The following is a 15,445-nucleotide window of genomic DNA, read 5'->3' as shown; positions in this document are numbered from 1 at the left end:
CTGACCCATAATGCTCCACAGCAATCGTTCAGATCAGAGACCCTCTTGCTTGTCATGTATTCACCAAATTTTGTGTGACCCGCATCCGTGTCTCGAGCGATCTCGCGGTCAACGATGGACTACAGTTTGCGATCTGTCAGTAGGAGTTGACAGTGCAAAGGCTGGAGTCACTCACGTTCAACAGTTCACCGTCGTTGTTTCCGCAACCATTCACAGCAGCGGCCTTCATTGTGACAGATGGGCGGACACCGCGAACAAGTGGGAAGGACAGTTCTATGACACATGAGTAGATATGCACGAATGAGAAGCAGGTTACTCACCGAAAGGCTCATCTCCGTGACCGAGCAGTTCACCCCAGGATATTTCAAGTTTTCCAATAAGTTCTCCATTGCCTAGCATCCGACTGAGCTCCAAGGATGCCCTGATCTCAACCGATGCTTGAGGTGACACATGTGATGGTCTACAAACAAAGGATCAGTTCTCAAAATCGGGCCTGAAAGGATTGGCTTACAGGTTCACGGTATCGCCCCACGCTACAGAACTGTTGGATGATGGGACTCGAATGGCTGATTCCCAGAGTCTCGTCTGGTCGAGTTTAATGGACACGTAGATGCCTGCAGGTATACGCTCGGAAAGGACACAAAGGTTTTTTCCGCTGATGACTGTAGATATAGCGTAAAGGTCAGAAAATGGATACCAAGTTGATATAAAGTGACCTACCTTCGAGTCTGATGCATTGGCCTTCGAAGCTACCAGCCATGATGGCGCAAACGACAAGGGACGCGGAGGATCAAGGATGGGCTGAGTGGCCCAGTGGGCGGAATGAGCGATAGGACAAGACGGAGGGTAGGGATGGGGCATCATGTCGCACGTGTATTGATGAGTGTTCGGCAGAATCGGCATGATAGACGCTGGTGCTGATTCCATTAAGCGCCGAGATGAAGAGATGAGACTTAGAGCAGCGGGAGAGCCTGTGGTAAAGAAGTGGGCGATGACATGGTCAGTAATCAGCGAAAGTGGCTAACCATGACCCAGGCTGCTGGTGATCAGTCAGCTGGAACAGACATGTGCTGACCCGGCCTTACAACTCTCGTATCACTCATAAGCCTCATTCAGTACGCTGCAATGGAATAGATAGAAACCATTGTATTTCGCAGTGTGTACAACATTAGCAAAGTGGTGAAGACGATAGAAGTCTGCAGTCGCAAAAAAAAGTAGATTCAAGTCAATACGAGTTGGACTGAGTTGATGAGAGAGTCATGAAAACAAAAGCGACGGCGGTGCTGGAATTGTGTATGATCTGCTCCCGATCGATCGAATATCCTAATCAAGCCAAAACTTACAGACCCGGAGATAAGCTTGTTTTTAACCGTGACGTCCATGCCGAGCTGACTGACCATGGAGAGCACCTCTCGATGAATCTCCATGTCGCAATTCTTGAGAACTACAGCTGTTATAATCTTCCCCGTTTCGACGTCCCACAACCTCACTTTCCCATCATCTCTTTCACCTGCAACACTCTCGCTGTTCGGAGACAATGCACTCTTACTGCCCCGACTGCTGTGAGACCTTCGACATTTTTCCCGACACACACCCAGGAAGTCTATGGTCGATTATGCAAAGATTTCCCCTACGCACGCGCTGCCTTTCTCTCACATGCAGCATTCTGTAGTGCTCATCTTTTGACGGAGGTTCAGGCCTCATCGACGGATCATCGATCGATAACTTACCGACATGAAGGAGTCACTCGGGCATCAAGCGACACTTCCCAATAATGAAGTAGCCTTGATCTGTGGATTATGTTGCAGGTAAGCATTGTATCAGAACACTGACCATTTGCTGACTCTTTCCAGCGGAATGAGGTCGACGAGACCAGCGGATAACGTTGTCCTGATGGCCCTGATTTATTTCAATAAGGTGGCCGTGGATGGGCTACTGGAACACTTTTTGCGATAACTGGTTCCAGCGGCGTCTCCGTATGATTAGCTGCGGGAAACTAAATTGTTGATACTAGACGAGTGGAAGAGTGGATTGCGATTCACGATGGCCGGCCTTACGGACGACGCAAACGCTCTATTTTTTGGCGAGGTACTTCGTTAGCACCACTTGTTGATGATTGTACGTGCCCCAGGTCTTTGCAAGCATGTTGCATAACATGAACGATTACGATGAAGACGGAGCTAAACCTAGGTCTTCGACGCACTCATAGACTTTCAAAGGACTTGGGAGTGGGTGGGGGTTCGCATGGGCCTGACGCACGAATGCGGTACTACAAGGTGATACATCCTCGCTGTACGAGTTCATGTACTTCATCGAGAATGAAATTTCAAGGTGTTTCCAACGACATTGCGTGATATTTGGAGGAGATTCAGAACATATGTTTTATTGTGGTGGGGCGTCATGTTCACCTAGCCCTTCGCTAGGAAAGTGTGGTATCACGTTCTTGATGCCCAGGTGGGCGCAATGTCAGTGCCTCGTGACGGAGGCTGGTAGCTGTGTTGATGTATTCTACCTCACCGCGTTACTTGAAACGGTCAAGGAGGGCGCCCCATTGTAGATCCCGAGATTTATGCCCAACAGGGCTCAGGCACAGTGCTTCTTCGTACAGAGAGACGGCCTCGTCGAGGTCATCAGATTTGTCTTGGTGACGGAAGCGGTAGTAGCGGAGTGAGACAGCCAAGTTATTCAAGTAGACACCACGATCAGGATGTCCCTCGGGACACAGAGAAACAGCTTCACGACCAAGTTGCATGCTCTCATCTATATCAACAATGCTCCCACATTACCCAAAATGTGTACCGAGTGCGCATGAAAGCTTATAGAGGGAGCTGGGACGGTATTCATGGCCCAAAGGACAGAGCTCGAGTACGATTCGTCGAAGGTGGATGCCTTCATCGGATGCGTCTATCGGAAGATTGTTGCATGTGCGGATTACATAATCCATACCACTTGCCCCTGCCACGATGGTCCGAAGATATGTGCCTTCTGGGCAGATAGGTAGTAGCTCAAGGGAGATTTGAGCAGATTCGCGGATATTGATGGCGGCAAGCTCCTTGCTGTAGCGCCAGATCAATGCTTTAAGGACATGGTACAGAGATGATGGATAATCAGGGTGGCCCTGCGGACGAATGCAAGAGCGTCGCGAAATAGACAGGTAGTAGAGTCGATGTCTTGGAGCTCGTTGCAAATGTACCCTTGAAAGCGTGCGCACGCGAGGTTGGTCAGGGTGGCCGACCGGACACCGCTCTAAAACCAACGCAACATGTTCCACGGCATCATTCAGGTCAGAGACCGGCTTGCTAGTCACGTATGCTGCAAATCTTGTGTGACCCGCATCCGTGTCTCGAGCGATCTCGCAGTCAATGATGGACTAATAAAGTTTGCGATCTGTCAGGAGAAGTCGACAGTGCAAAGGCTGGCGTCACTCACAGTCAACAGTTCACCGTCGTTGTTTCCACCAACATTCACTAAAGCGGCCTTCAACGTGAGAGATGGGTGAACACCATAAACGAGTGGGAAGGACAGTTCTACGACACATTAGTGGATGTGCATGAATGAGAAGCAGGTTACTCACCCAAAGGCTCATCTCCATGACCGAGCGGTTCAACCCAAGACATTTCAAGCTGTCCAATGAGTTCTCCATTGCCCAGCATTCCACCGAATTCCAAAGATGCCCTGATCTCGACCGATAATTTAGGTGACGCATGCGATGGCCCACAAATCAAGGACCAGTTCGGATCTGATATGCTCGGTGGATTGCTTTACAGGGTCAAGGTATCGCCCCACGCTACAGAACTGTTTGATGAAGGGACTCGGATAGCTTGATTTCCAGAGTCTGGACTCGCGGGTATGCGGAAGGAGGGGAAATAGAGATTTTTTCCACTGATGACTGTAGATAGAGCGTGAAGATCACGAAACGAGTACCAAAGTGATACAGAGTTACCCACCTTCAAGTCTGATAGATTGATAGTCCATGTTACTAGGTATGATACGTGATGAAGCAAACGACAAGAGACACGGAGGATCGAAGATGGGTTGGACGGTGGGCGAGATGAGTGGTAGGATAGGACGGCGATATGGATATCAGGACTGGGGAAGAATTTCGGTTGCAGTGGGTGAGAGGGAGAGGAGAAATTGATGAGGGTTTGGGTCATCATGACGTTGCCCGAGTATTTCCAATTGATGGGTGTTCGGCACGATAGATGCTGGTTCTCGTTCTACTAAGCACTGAGATCAAAAGATGCCAGCGGGAGAGCCTGTGGTAAAGAAGTGGGCAATGTCATGGTCAGTCATCAGCGAAAATGGCCAACGAGGGGGCGGCCGATGAACCAGGCTGGTGGTAATCAGTAGACTGGAGCAGACATGCGAGTCTCAGAGTGCCTTGTGATGCTGACCCAGCCTTGCAACTCTTGTATTACTCATACTGTAGACTGCAAGGGAATGGATAGAAACCAGTGTATTTCGTAGTGCGTAAAAGCGGTGAAAATGATAGAAATCCACAGCCGCGAAAAAGTCGGTTTATGTCAATACGAGTTGGACTGAGTGGATGAGATGGGAGAGGGTAATCGAGACCATCATAAAAACAAAAGCGACGGTCTGCGACAGTGGACGGCTCGAGGGAGGCCTAAAATGACCCATGCAGCAGATAATGGAATATTAAGTGACGAGGATATATAATAAGTTTCAATGCGACTTGGAGGAAGAGTGAGAATGAGAGTGGGTGAAGAGGATCCTCCTGTTCGTTGCGAGCCGGTGTTTGTCCCTGATTAAGCTCAGTGGCCGCTGCCTTAGTAGATCATGAATCAACTCGGGAGTACTGGCCAAGCTTTAGATCCTAACAAGGCCAAACATGTCGGACTGCCACCAGGTAAACTAAGTTCCCCTCGGTCAAACCCGACCTCGAGAGTATAGACGTCACCATGCTGATCCTCGAAGGGCGTTCAACATCCAGCCCATCGTCAGTTCGCATCGCTTGTCATTTTTTCGAAGGTGGGCTACTCAACTCATGATCTTGCTATTCGTATATTCATGCTCTATCTACATTATCAACGTGAAAGTCCTTCCGCACCCCCACAGGCAATACGTGTCCATCAAACGTGATTCGAAAATAACTGACACTATCGGCCATCTGAGTTCCGTCATCCAATATATCTGTAGCATAGGTGTGACCGCTGCATCTGTTGCTTCCCACTGGTCGGGGTAGACGTGGTTGGCGCTTGGGGTCTTAACTACGGTGGATCGCGAGCTATCTATACGAGAGGAGTGCGCTGGCATCTTTGAATTAGAACGGTTTGTTTGGGATCGGCAGTGCTAGTGAGTCTCCGGGGCATATCCTCTTCGACTTCATCTCTTGTTGATATAATTGAAACGTACAGGATTTCTGACAGCTTGGAGACTATCTATTCAAGAGTTGCTTCGGCCCTTTGACCGAGATCGTAAGAGATCTCTTGCAACAATCCGTACGTGAATGGTCGGCTTTAGGAAATCACTCACGAGACACCGTTCAGTCAGACTCACACAGATGCACTCCAACCGTCAGGTGAGACAGTGGGTGTGATGGAAGTTGATCATCGTTTCGGCTGCAGTCTCATGCATTATCCTCGTGTTATTTTCACAGGTAAAGTGCTGTGCAGATGAAGCGCTCAGCAGTTCTGCGACTGGCACTATGCACATCTTCCTATGCGATCACCCTGATGAGGATAGACATTGGACTAGGGCGCCGCACTTTCTACCCACCTCGCATGAGCCCGTCTACTTATTTTTCAACTCTTCAGCATGTTTGCAGGCCATACACCATGCTGTCACCGCGAGCTGTAAGGGTCGGCCCTGCCCTACTCACATTCTATATGATTCCTGACGTAGACCTCGCCCTCGTCGCCCTCGATATCGATACCAGTACCCACGCCCTTGTTGCCAGCATGAGCATATTGTTTACGAGGAAGTCATGTACTCATGGTCCCGCACGCTGCCACAATTTTCGATTTATCAGGGGGGGGAATCTCATAGACAATTCGTTCAGCCTAGGCGCGTCATTCTGGACAATATAGTGGTCCTCTATTCCTCCTCATAAACAAATTTCCCCGATCGATGGACCTTTGAAGTGATTTTCCTCATCTCAGCGCAACGTACACATCTACGAAGTCTACGGTCGATGGCGCAAATATGTCCCCTACGCACGCGCTGCCTTTCTCAGAGGCAGCATTCTATGGCGGTTTTTCAGAGTGTCTTTGGAAGGATCTTACAGACCATATATCTCTGACATAATAATAGATTCTTACATCTTCAAAGTCTTGCCAAGGGTGGCATTCCATGTGCGTATTTCTTATGCGCGGTTAAGGTATAGAGATGAGCAACGATTGGAACCCAGGCTCGTATGTAATTAATAATCCAACATTATTAACGCATCTCCGAGTCACGGTGGGGAGTTGTGCTTAGGAGACAAGCCTTACTGAGGGGACTAATGTACTACGCGAACAACATTTGAACGACATCTTGCACAAGTCCAAGCCCAGTGTGCATGTGGTCCTCGCCTGTGTTCCCTCTTGTCGTGACCTGCCAGTCTGTTATCAATCCGCTCAGTGAATGAAATCCCTACTGATGAGTCCCCATCTACCCATAGTTCCGATAAGCTGCGACCACTGGGTAGCCTGTTTGCGCCCCCATCGAGTCAAACAACCTAGGAATAAGTAACTGTTTTCTCGGTCAAATCACAAAACAGAGAAGTCACGATAGAATGACGTGACACGATGTCACTCTAATGTCTCACCCAGGGATAGATCGGGTACTCGCACCGCGGTACCTCATTATTGTTTCCTACATGGCGGTAGAAGCAACATACGTAGAAGTCATTAATCTACATCATACACGCGAACCACAACCAGCAATAACCCGATCGATGGCCTTATGGATGTTGATGCGGTCTCTCAGAGTGCACAAATACACAATTGCTGCAGCACGATAGTATATTGTAACAGTTGAATGTTACATTCATCAACAGACATAGGTAGCACTTTCAAACTCGCACGCCATACACGCCTAATCTCCGCGATAGTAGTCTTACATCCTTTCGGCAGCTGACCGACGAACAACTAAGCAGGCTCCGAGAAGACCCACTTCCCTTCGTCGGATTCTTTCTTGTCGAGTATGACCTGCAAGCGCATAACACATGTCAGCAAAAGTATGGACAACAAAAGCAATGTCATGCGACCTTTCCATTCTGATCCGTCAAGGTGAACGCCTCCGCGTCGATAACGGCTTGGAATCTGAATCGTAGTATCCACGTCAGCAGGTAGGTTCAGATGACGAACAGGGCCCAGGCTGAGACAGACCTGAAGTTCAAGTTATCTAGAGTCGCTTTGACCGTCCAAAGATCGGGTGTGGAAGTGTAGGTGGCAGTCACAATGTGTTTTTTCTGGAAAAAAGGTGAGATTCGAATCAAGTAGAACAGTTCAGCTCGCAGACAGACTCACGTCCCATCCCAAGTATCGACCGAACCTCTCATTCTTGATCGTCGCCTGCGGTTTACCATTGAATTCCACAATCCACTGTCAATATCGCTTGTCAGCACGAGGGTCGGAACATGTCTCCAATGTAATAGCTGCGTACCGTCTGAGCATGGTCGCCTGGCACGCGCGGAGCCAGCTTAACCTCGTCTCCGTCGGTACACGTCAACACATCACCAGTGACAGCGACATTCGTAAAAACACCCTTGAACGTGATCGGCATGATATTACTGTGTTTGTTGTTGGGGAGAAGAGGGAATCAGAACTGGGTTGGTCCTCGAACCTGGGATTGTACCATCTTTTATATGCACGTCGTTGCAAGCTCGGCATTCTGTTGCGCCGAGCACACGCACACATGAATCATGTAAGCGATTCAATTGCAACTGATCACTTCGTGATCAGCCATGGTGGCGAAGTTGGTACACAGCATCACCCTGGCACTTCCGAATTGCATACATTCCTCGTTTTCGCTCGCGGGGAATGTTTGTCAATGGGGTACGAGAGGAATTGTATAGAGATCCACGATGTCTCAACAGTGACTATGCTACTCCTGGCACTTCCATTGCAAAAGGAGTTACAAGCATGCCTCGTTTTCGCTCGCGAGGAATGTTTGTCAATGGGGTACGAGAGGAATTGTATAGAGATCCATGATATCTCGGCAGTGACTGTACTACTGGCACTTCCATGGAAGGGGAGTTACAAGCATTCCTCCATTTCGCTCGTGAGGAATGTTTGTCAGGGGATCTTTCTAGAGGTTAGCCAATTTCACGGCAGTGACCACATAATATGAACCACGCCAGGGTGTATTGCAACAGGAACTACAAACACTTACAAACATTCCTCGATTCTACATACCATACCCTTGGGGGCCTGGGATCCCTGGATCAACGGGGATGAAGTATAATGTCCCCTGTTTTGTAATATCGCAGCTGTTGTCAATTGATGCTCACAGTATCTCCAGCCCACTTCATCCTCTTTAGACTCTCGTTCAAAATGCCAGCGCAGGCATAGGCTGAGGACCATTAAGTGGCTAATACTACTCACCTCCGCAACCTCGGCCTTATTCATGAAGGTCAAGGTCGAAATGAGTATATCCTTCTCGCACCCCTAAATCGTGTAAGTCATTCAGTCCACTGGTGAACCATACTTAGTGTAATTGTATGGAATAACTCATCACCTCGTGATCAGCAATTGTAACGAAATTTTAATCGACTGATATCTACCAACTTCCTCTGCCGCCATTGACTCATGAGCGAAATTTTGGAATGTTGAGCACCTTGTTAAAACTCCGAGCTTGCTCGGTTGCCGCAACCACCTCTGCAATAAAGTCCGAGCACCCGGTCTCTTTAGCGACCCCAAGGACATTGGCGGATTGTTATTATATTTTTCTCTGTTTTTCTTTTTTCCTCATCGACATGATGACAGCCGCTCTCTCTTACTACTTCCTGCCGCGACCCTGACGCCACCCACGCACAGTTGCGCCATCCACCGCACATATGCTCAGTCCTCGTCCCCGCTGCTGTTGACCAGGACTCCCCACCGCTCCCCATGCTCAGTCGCCACCTCCAACACCTTCCTGCAGCTCTAGCGTTGCCCTCCGCACCCATCCACAACCTCTCGCTGCTGCGCATGCCCAGGAGTAAACTCCTGCAACTGCAACTGGCCGCTGTCCTGGTACCAACCTCGACCCTTCCCCACCCTTGATTAACGTGGCACAGCCGCACACGCTCAACCACAGCCTTCCTCATGCTCCCACTGACCAGTCGCGGTCCTCATCTACCTAATACCACGCTTAACATCGACCTACCGCTGTCTACATCAACCTCCCGAACCTTCCTGTCACCCCGGCGCTGCCCCCTCTCGCTACCCTTCAATCAATGACCGCTCGCAATCTCTCGTTACCTCAGTGCGCCTTTAGCCCCTTTTCCCCATCTTCTGCACCTTTCCTCTCCCTCTCTTCACACTTTGCTACACATACTCACACCCCCCTTACTAGTTAGATATATATTGTGTGAATATAATAATGTAATATCTCGAGTAGTGACTGGAGTTGAGTGTCACAGTAGCTGAACCTCACTCACGCGTTCTTGACCAAGGACCCAGGCTTCAAGTTACAGTTTACAACAATGCAATATATTTCATACATATACTAAAGTGACACGAAAAGAAAATACGACGACAAGAGAAGACCATCGAAGGCGCAAGAGAAATATACGGGAGAGAACATGGGTAATGACGAACACCACAGTACAGAGGGAGAAAGGAAGCAGTACCGGAACTGCAGAGTCACCTGCCAGTGGTATTGGCAGTGTATATCAACGTGAACTTTAAGCCTACATAAAACTGCGATACATCATTTCTCCATGGGAATGCAAGCTATACCGTATGCAAAGGCCAACTTAGCCAAGTCGCTGTCAGCCTCCGTACAACGGCTAACGTGTGCCTCGTCACCAAGTTTTATGCTCCGGCCGACCATGATCATCTGGTCTTCGATCTCGATCCCTCACCGGTTTGGAATACTAGGTGCAACGAGGATGCCAGGGTGAAGACCAACTCCCGTCACAAACTTCTTTTGCAATGGAAGTGCTAGGCGTACTAGTCCCCAGCAGTGGTCGCCGCCAAGAAATCAGCTGGTCTCTATAAAATTCATCTGTGCCACAATGACAAACATTCCGCGCGAGCGAAACCGAGGAATGCTTGTAACTCCTTTTGCAATGGAAGTGCCAGGAGTAGTATAGTCACCGTCGAGACATCGTGGATCTCTATACAATTCCTCTCGTACCCCATTGACAAACATTCCCCGCGAGCGGAAGCGAGGAATGTTTGCAATTCGGAAGTGCCAGGATGATGTTGTGTGCCAACTTCGTCAGTTGCAATTGAATCGCTTACATGATTCATGTGTGCGTGTGCTCGGCGCAACAGAATGCCGAGCTTGCAACGACGTGCATATAAAAGATGGTACAATCCCAGGTTCGAGGACCAACCCAGTTCTGATTCCCTCTTCTCCCCAACAACAAACACAGTAATATCATGCCGATCACGTTCAAGGGTGTTTTTACGAATGTCGCTGTCACTGGTGATGTGTTGACGTGTACCGACGGAGACGAGGTTAAGCTGGCTCCGCGCGTGCCAGGCGACCATGCTCAGACGGTACGCAGCTATTACATTGGAGACATGTTCCGACCCTCGTGCTGACAAGCGATATTGACAGTGGATTGTGGAATTCAATGGTAAACCGCAGGCGACGATCAAGAATGAGAGGTTCGGTCGATACTTGGGATGGGACGTGAGTCTGTCTGCGAGCTGAACTGTTCTACTTGATTCGAATCTCACCTTTTTTCCAGAAAAAACACATTGTGACTGCCACCTACACTTCCACACCCGATCTTTGGACGGTCAAAGCGACTCTAGATAACTTGAACTTCAGGTCTGTCTCAGCCTGGGCCCTGTTCGTCATCTGAACCTACCTGCTGACGTGGATACTACGATTCAGATTCCAAGCCGTTATCGACGCGGAGGCGTTCACCTTGACGGATCAGAATGGAAAGGTCGCATGACATTGCTTTTGTTGTCCATACTTTTGCTGACATGTGTTATGCGCTTGCAGGTCATACTCGACAAGAAAGAATCCGACGAAGGGAAGTGGGTCTTCTCGGAGCCTGCTTAGTTGTTCGTCGGTCAGCTGTCGAAAGGATGTAAGACTACTGTCGCAGAGATTAGGCGTGTATGGCGTACGAGTTTGAAAGTGCGAGCTATGTCTGTTGTCGAACGTAACATTCAACTGTTACAATATATTGTGCTGCAGCAATTTTGTATGAGTGCACTCTGTGAGAGACCGCGAAAGGTCATCGTCGCGCATCAGCGCTCAGCATCCACCGTGTTTGCGCTGGAGGTACGTACCGTACGACACGCATTTGCTGAAGATCGCCAAGGCCTTCGATCGGGTTGCTGTCTGTTGTTGTCTGCGTGTCGTCTCTTGAGCAGTATACTTGCTGTGCTGCTGTCACAGATGTTAATGGCTGCTACGTTGGCTCTACTGCTACACTGCTTCTACCGCAATGACACATAGTGCCTCATTATGTCGTCAATCTATCCCTGGGTGGGGTGTCATCGTGTGACGTCGTTTTATCATTCTATGTTGTGTGATTTGACCGTAAGTCCAGGAGAGAAAACAATCATTTGACGATAGGTTGTTGGACTCGATGCAATCACGACGGTGCTGTATAAAAATCGTTTCTCAATGCGTCGGCGGAGGTTGGGGGTGCCTCAAGCAGTGGTCAGGTGGAATCTGGATCAGCTTATTGGAACCATGACGGACTGATGGATAAAGACAACAGTAGAGATTTCATCAACTAAGCAGATTGATGATAGACTGGCAGGCTGGGCTTGAACTTATGAAGATGGCAGTAAATTAGCACAACCGTGACGAGATAAGTTCATGATGTTAGATTATTAGTTACAGATGAGCGTAAGTCCCACTCGGAACTTATCTCTATACCTTAACCACGCAAAGAAATACAGACTAGGACAGCATGCATATGGCTGGGCATGATCTACAATTACAGCCTCTGTGCATGCGCAATGACAAAAAAAGTTCGTCGTTCCCCATGCCTATGTCTTGAATATCCGTAAAAGTCGTGCCTCTGTGACGATGCGAGTACGACAGAGCGGACACTCGCGAGATGAGGCGAGGACTAGTTCTGAGCAGATACGGCACGTGGACAAATGTCTGTAGGGGCGAGTTAGCCAAAGCCGTGCGTGTAATAAGAAATGAGAGATACTCACCCGCAATCCACGATCGCGATATTTGCCTCCTGATCCTGACATATCACACATAAACCCGAGCGTTCCATGTATGTCGTCCTGGGAGGAGAACTGGGTTGAGGTGATGAGGAAGATGGGAAATGATGGTGTTGGGACTCGTCATGCATCTCGACATTCTCGGCAGGGTCTTCTGGCCCATGCACATGGGCGTCTTCTGCGTCTGCCTCCACGGCTGAACTTTCCGCTGCCCTCTCTCTATCCCGCCGTTCCCATTCCTCTTGTTCCCTCTCCTCCCTCTCTATCCTATCCCTTTCCTCTGCTGCCGCTCTCTCCTCATCCAGTCAAGTACTGACGCGCGCCACGAGTTCTCCTTTCTCAAGGATATCAGTGGGAAGGCGTACGCGTGCCTCGAACAGTATCTGTTTCAGCATGTGGATAGGTAAACGCGAGAGGGATGATGGGGACATTGCCAGTAAGGCAGATAGTGGTGGCGGGGGTTGAGGCGTGGGTGGACGAGACGGGGGCCGCGCAGGTGTGGTCTAGCGCCGTCTAGGGGGCTCGGGGGAATACGTTGTGTATGATGCTGGCTGAGGTTCAACGTCAGGACGGGGGAAATCGGGTGGTGACGTGGATGTTTGTTGCTGAGTTGGGGGCGGAGGACGGGTGTCTGATGGTGTCTGGAAGAAGTCAGCGATACAAGGATATAGTGGGATAGACTTTGCAGCAATGATGGAATCCACGAGGTCATTCTTGTCGATAGGGCCTTTGACGGGGATATTGTATGCGTCGACATAGCGGCGGAGCTTAGAGAGCGGCAGAGACTTGATGCATGACTGTACCTCTCCGCTGTGACAGTCCAATTATACGCCTCAATAATAAGGGCTGGAAAGCCTTGAGTAAGGTGCTTTGATGCTAGTCTGAAGTTCTCCACTGCGAGTGATAAATCAGCAGGTTTATGCTGCACCCGGTAACGAGACATATATGCCTTGCGTATCCTGAAGTGGGAGTAGTGCCTGTCGGGGTGGAGTGGTGGCAAAACCGCCAGTGCTTCCTGGCAGAACTCAATGGCCTCCTCAACATCTTCGATCTTCCAAGTGTTCGCGAAACGAGAGCAGAGCGCCGAGCTCAAATTAAAAAGCTTTGTATAGCGCTCTGGATAGTCTTGCCGCCCTACCCGAAGTGATTCACGGTACCGCTTGATGGTCTCGTTGATATCCTCATTGGCATGTAATTTGAGCAAGAATGGTCCTGTTCATTGAAGTTTGATTGCGAGCCGGCTGGTGTGCGAGAGCTGTACCATTTGTTGGTTCGTTGACTTGAGCGCGGCTGACAGCGAGAAGCAGAGACTGTGCCGCGAGCTCCAGTACTAGTGGTATTCAATCATATTAATGGCCATGGGTGGTAGTAAGAGCAAGCTTCGGATCCTAACAAGGTCAAAGATTGAAGAGATCTTGTATCCTCAGGGAGAACTGTTTCACTGCTCTCGACATCTCACAATTTCAAGTATTCTTACCATCCCATCGTTGGATGCGCTTACTACCCACTTACCGTTTGCACTCCAAGACTATTTATACGAAAGTTGCTTCGGCCTTTTGAGAGGAATCGCAAGAGTTTTTCCGTGAATCCGTAAGTGAATGGCCAGCTTCAGGCTCACGAGACACAGCGTTCAGTCCGACTCACACAGGTACTCTCCAATCACAGATGCGAACGATCAACTGCCAGGTGAGACAGTGAGAGTCATGGAAGTCAATTTTAGGCCGCGTCCCATGCGTTCTCTTCGCAGGTTAAGTGATATGTGGATGGAGCTCTCAGGTTCTGCGACTGGCACTAGACGTATCTTTCTATATATCAGGAACTATATTGATGTTGATAAACATTCAACAGAGCGCCTTCCTCTCCGCCTTGCATGAGCCTGTCTGTTTTCCGAGTCGATACTCCCCAGCATGTTTGCGGATTGTGCAGCACGCTGTTACCGCATGCTATGCGAGTCCTGCCCTGTTCATATTCTGGATTTTTCTGATGCAGACTCCTCCCCCTCGTCACCCTCGATACCAGCACCCGCGTGCTTGTTTCCATGAACATGTTATTTACGAGGAGGTTATGGACTCGTGATCCCGCACCACTCGACAGTGCCATATGTTATCGCGGACGTTCTCTGGAAGATTTTATCAGACAATTTGTTCAGCTTGGGCGTATCGTTCTGGACAATAAGATCCTCCATCCTCTTCACGAACTGCCCCGATCGATGTGAGACCTTCGAAAATTTCAAGCGGTCTTCCTCATTTCAGCCCACGAAATCCATGGTCGATGATGCAAAGATTTCCCCTGCGCACGCGCCGCCTTTCTCCGATGCAGCATTCTGTGGCGCTCATCTTTTGAAGGAAGTCTAGGCCTCATCGACGGATCATCGACGGATAACTTACCGACATGAAGGAGTCACTTGGGCATCAAGCGACACTTGAAGTAGACTTGATCTATGAATTATGTTGCAAGGTAAGCGTTGTATCAGAACACTGACCGTTTGCTGACTTTTTCCAGCGAAACGAGGTCGACGAGACCAGCGGATAACGCTGTCCTGATGGCCCTGATTTATTTCAACAAGGTGGCCTGTGGATAGGCTGCTGGAGCCCTTTTTCGAAAGCTGGTTCCAGCGGCGTCTCCGTATCATTTGCTGTGGGGGAAGCTAAGCTGTTCACACCAGACAAGTGGAAGGATGGGTTGCGATTCACAACGGCCTCGCGGACGACCCAAGCACTCGATTTCGTTGGTGAGGTGCTTTGGTTGTCGACTTGTTGATTATCGCACAGTACCCCAGGTCTTTGCACCCATCTTTCTGTCATTACACGCAACTCGTGGCATCAAACATAGACCAACTGTGGTGAAGAAGGAGCTAACCCTATGTCTTGGACGCACTATTGACTTTAATCTCCTTTGTTTGTCTCGTGGCAGATGACCAAGACCTCGGGAGGCTTAACGCGGCGTCGACGAAGCATAGGTGGGGTTTCGCATGGGAGTGACACAAGAAGGGCAAGGCTTCACACAGCGGGAACGATGCATGATGCACGAATAATGGTACTACGATGTGATACATCCTCGCTGTACTTGTGCATGTACTTTATTGAGAATGAAGTTTAACGGTGTTTTCAGCGACATTGCGTGATATTTGGAGAGGATCCAAA

The 15,445-nt window shown here is 49.4% G+C and overlaps 8 protein-coding genes across 8 annotated transcripts; 3 read left to right on the top strand and 5 right to left on the bottom strand.

The window, feature by feature from the left end:
• Positions 1-136: 136 nt before the first annotated feature.
• Positions 137-889, bottom strand: EDB91DRAFT_1352346 (uncharacterized protein; the record flags this gene model as incomplete). The annotated part of the gene is made up of 4 exons (XM_041326155.1): positions 721-889; positions 512-662; positions 321-460; positions 137-273 (listed from the first exon to the last, which is right to left on the bottom strand). Exons 1-4 carry the CDS (start codon positions 758-760, stop codon positions 137-139), a joined length of 468 nt encoding a protein of 155 aa, XP_041168483.1. The 5' UTR covers positions 761-889.
• Positions 890-1,095: 206 nt separating this feature from the next.
• Positions 1,096-1,841, top strand: EDB91DRAFT_580562 (uncharacterized protein). The gene has a single exon (XM_041327774.1). It carries the CDS (start codon positions 1,260-1,262, stop codon positions 1,773-1,775), a length of 516 nt encoding a protein of 171 aa, XP_041168482.1. The 5' UTR covers positions 1,096-1,259; the 3' UTR covers positions 1,776-1,841.
• A 680-nt stretch (positions 1,842-2,521) lies between these two features.
• Positions 2,522-4,154, bottom strand: EDB91DRAFT_1258474 (uncharacterized protein; the record flags this gene model as incomplete). Its single annotated transcript, XM_041324343.1, has 7 exons — positions 2,522-2,733; positions 2,800-3,118; positions 3,194-3,370; positions 3,430-3,527; positions 3,575-3,759; positions 3,792-3,889; positions 3,948-4,154. The coding sequence occupies 7 exons, from the start codon at positions 4,152-4,154 to the stop codon at positions 2,522-2,524; spliced, it is 1,296 nt and encodes a 431-aa protein (XP_041168481.1).
• Positions 4,155-7,417: 3,263 nt separating this feature from the next.
• On the top strand, positions 7,418-8,701 carry EDB91DRAFT_579991 (uncharacterized protein). The gene is made up of 4 exons (XM_041327773.1): positions 7,418-7,422; positions 7,483-8,256; positions 8,303-8,618; positions 8,691-8,701. The coding sequence occupies exons 2-3, from the start codon at positions 7,615-7,617 to the stop codon at positions 8,480-8,482; spliced, it is 822 nt and encodes a 273-aa protein (XP_041168480.1). The 5' UTR covers positions 7,418-7,422; positions 7,483-7,614; the 3' UTR covers positions 8,483-8,618; positions 8,691-8,701.
• Positions 8,702-10,098: 1,397 nt separating this feature from the next.
• Positions 10,099-11,571, top strand: EDB91DRAFT_1296441 (uncharacterized protein; the record flags this gene model as incomplete). Its single annotated transcript, XM_041324923.1, has 7 exons — positions 10,099-10,652; positions 10,714-10,788; positions 10,847-10,929; positions 10,996-11,050; positions 11,110-11,144; positions 11,223-11,394; positions 11,512-11,571. Exons 1-7 carry the CDS (start codon positions 10,533-10,535, stop codon positions 11,569-11,571), a joined length of 600 nt encoding a protein of 199 aa, XP_041168479.1. The 5' UTR covers positions 10,099-10,532.
• A 289-nt stretch (positions 11,572-11,860) lies between these two features.
• Positions 11,861-12,607, bottom strand: EDB91DRAFT_1184924 (uncharacterized protein). Its single transcript, XM_041320479.1, has 2 exons — positions 12,288-12,607; positions 11,861-12,231 (listed from the first exon to the last, which is right to left on the bottom strand). Exons 1-2 carry the CDS (start codon positions 12,431-12,433, stop codon positions 12,114-12,116), a joined length of 264 nt encoding a protein of 87 aa, XP_041168478.1. The 5' UTR covers positions 12,434-12,607; the 3' UTR covers positions 11,861-12,113.
• EDB91DRAFT_1184923 (uncharacterized protein) lies at positions 12,591-13,044 on the bottom strand. The gene has a single exon (XM_041320478.1). The coding sequence runs from the start codon at positions 13,012-13,014 to the stop codon at positions 12,691-12,693; it is 324 nt and encodes a 107-aa protein (XP_041168477.1). The 5' UTR covers positions 13,015-13,044; the 3' UTR covers positions 12,591-12,690.
• Positions 13,045-13,206: 162 nt separating this feature from the next.
• On the bottom strand, positions 13,207-13,485 carry EDB91DRAFT_1007962 (uncharacterized protein; the record flags this gene model as incomplete). Its single annotated transcript, XM_041312360.1, has 1 exon — positions 13,207-13,485. A coding segment is annotated over one exon (279 nt), but the record flags the coding sequence as incomplete, so codon positions are not given.
• Between the last annotated feature and the right edge of the window lie 1,960 nt (positions 13,486-15,445).

The sequence above is a fragment of the Suillus paluster genome, assembly GCF_016628075.1.
Source record: "Suillus paluster strain FC165 chromosome Unknown EDB91scaffold_469, whole genome shotgun sequence".
Lineage (NCBI taxonomy): Eukaryota > Fungi > Basidiomycota > Agaricomycetes > Boletales > Suillaceae > Suillus > Suillus paluster.
Note: the sequence above shows the minus strand (reverse complement) of the source record. Positions and strands in the feature narration are given on the sequence as shown.

Bases quoted from the DNA above. Each gene is read 5' to 3' on its own strand.
- EDB91DRAFT_580562 (XM_041327774.1), top strand. From the start codon at position 1,260: ATGAAAACAAAAGCGACGGCGGTGCTGGAATTGTGTATGATCTGCTCC.
- EDB91DRAFT_579991 (XM_041327773.1), top strand. From the start codon at position 7,615: ATGGTCGCCTGGCACGCGCGGAGCCAGCTTAACCTCGTCTCCGTCGGT. The intron at 8,257-8,302 runs GTTAGCCAATTT...GAACCACGCCAG, and splicing joins GTCAGGGGATCTTTCTAGAG to GGTGTATTGCAACAGGAACT.
- EDB91DRAFT_1184924 (XM_041320479.1), bottom strand. From the start codon at position 12,433: ATGCATGACGAGTCCCAACACCATCATTTCCCATCTTCCTCATCACCT. The intron at 12,232-12,287 runs GTGAGTATCTCT...TCGCCCCTACAG, and splicing joins ATCGCGATCGTGGATTGCGG to ACATTTGTCCACGTGCCGTA.
- EDB91DRAFT_1184923 (XM_041320478.1), bottom strand. From the start codon at position 13,014: ATGACCTCGTGGATTCCATCATTGCTGCAAAGTCTATCCCACTATATC.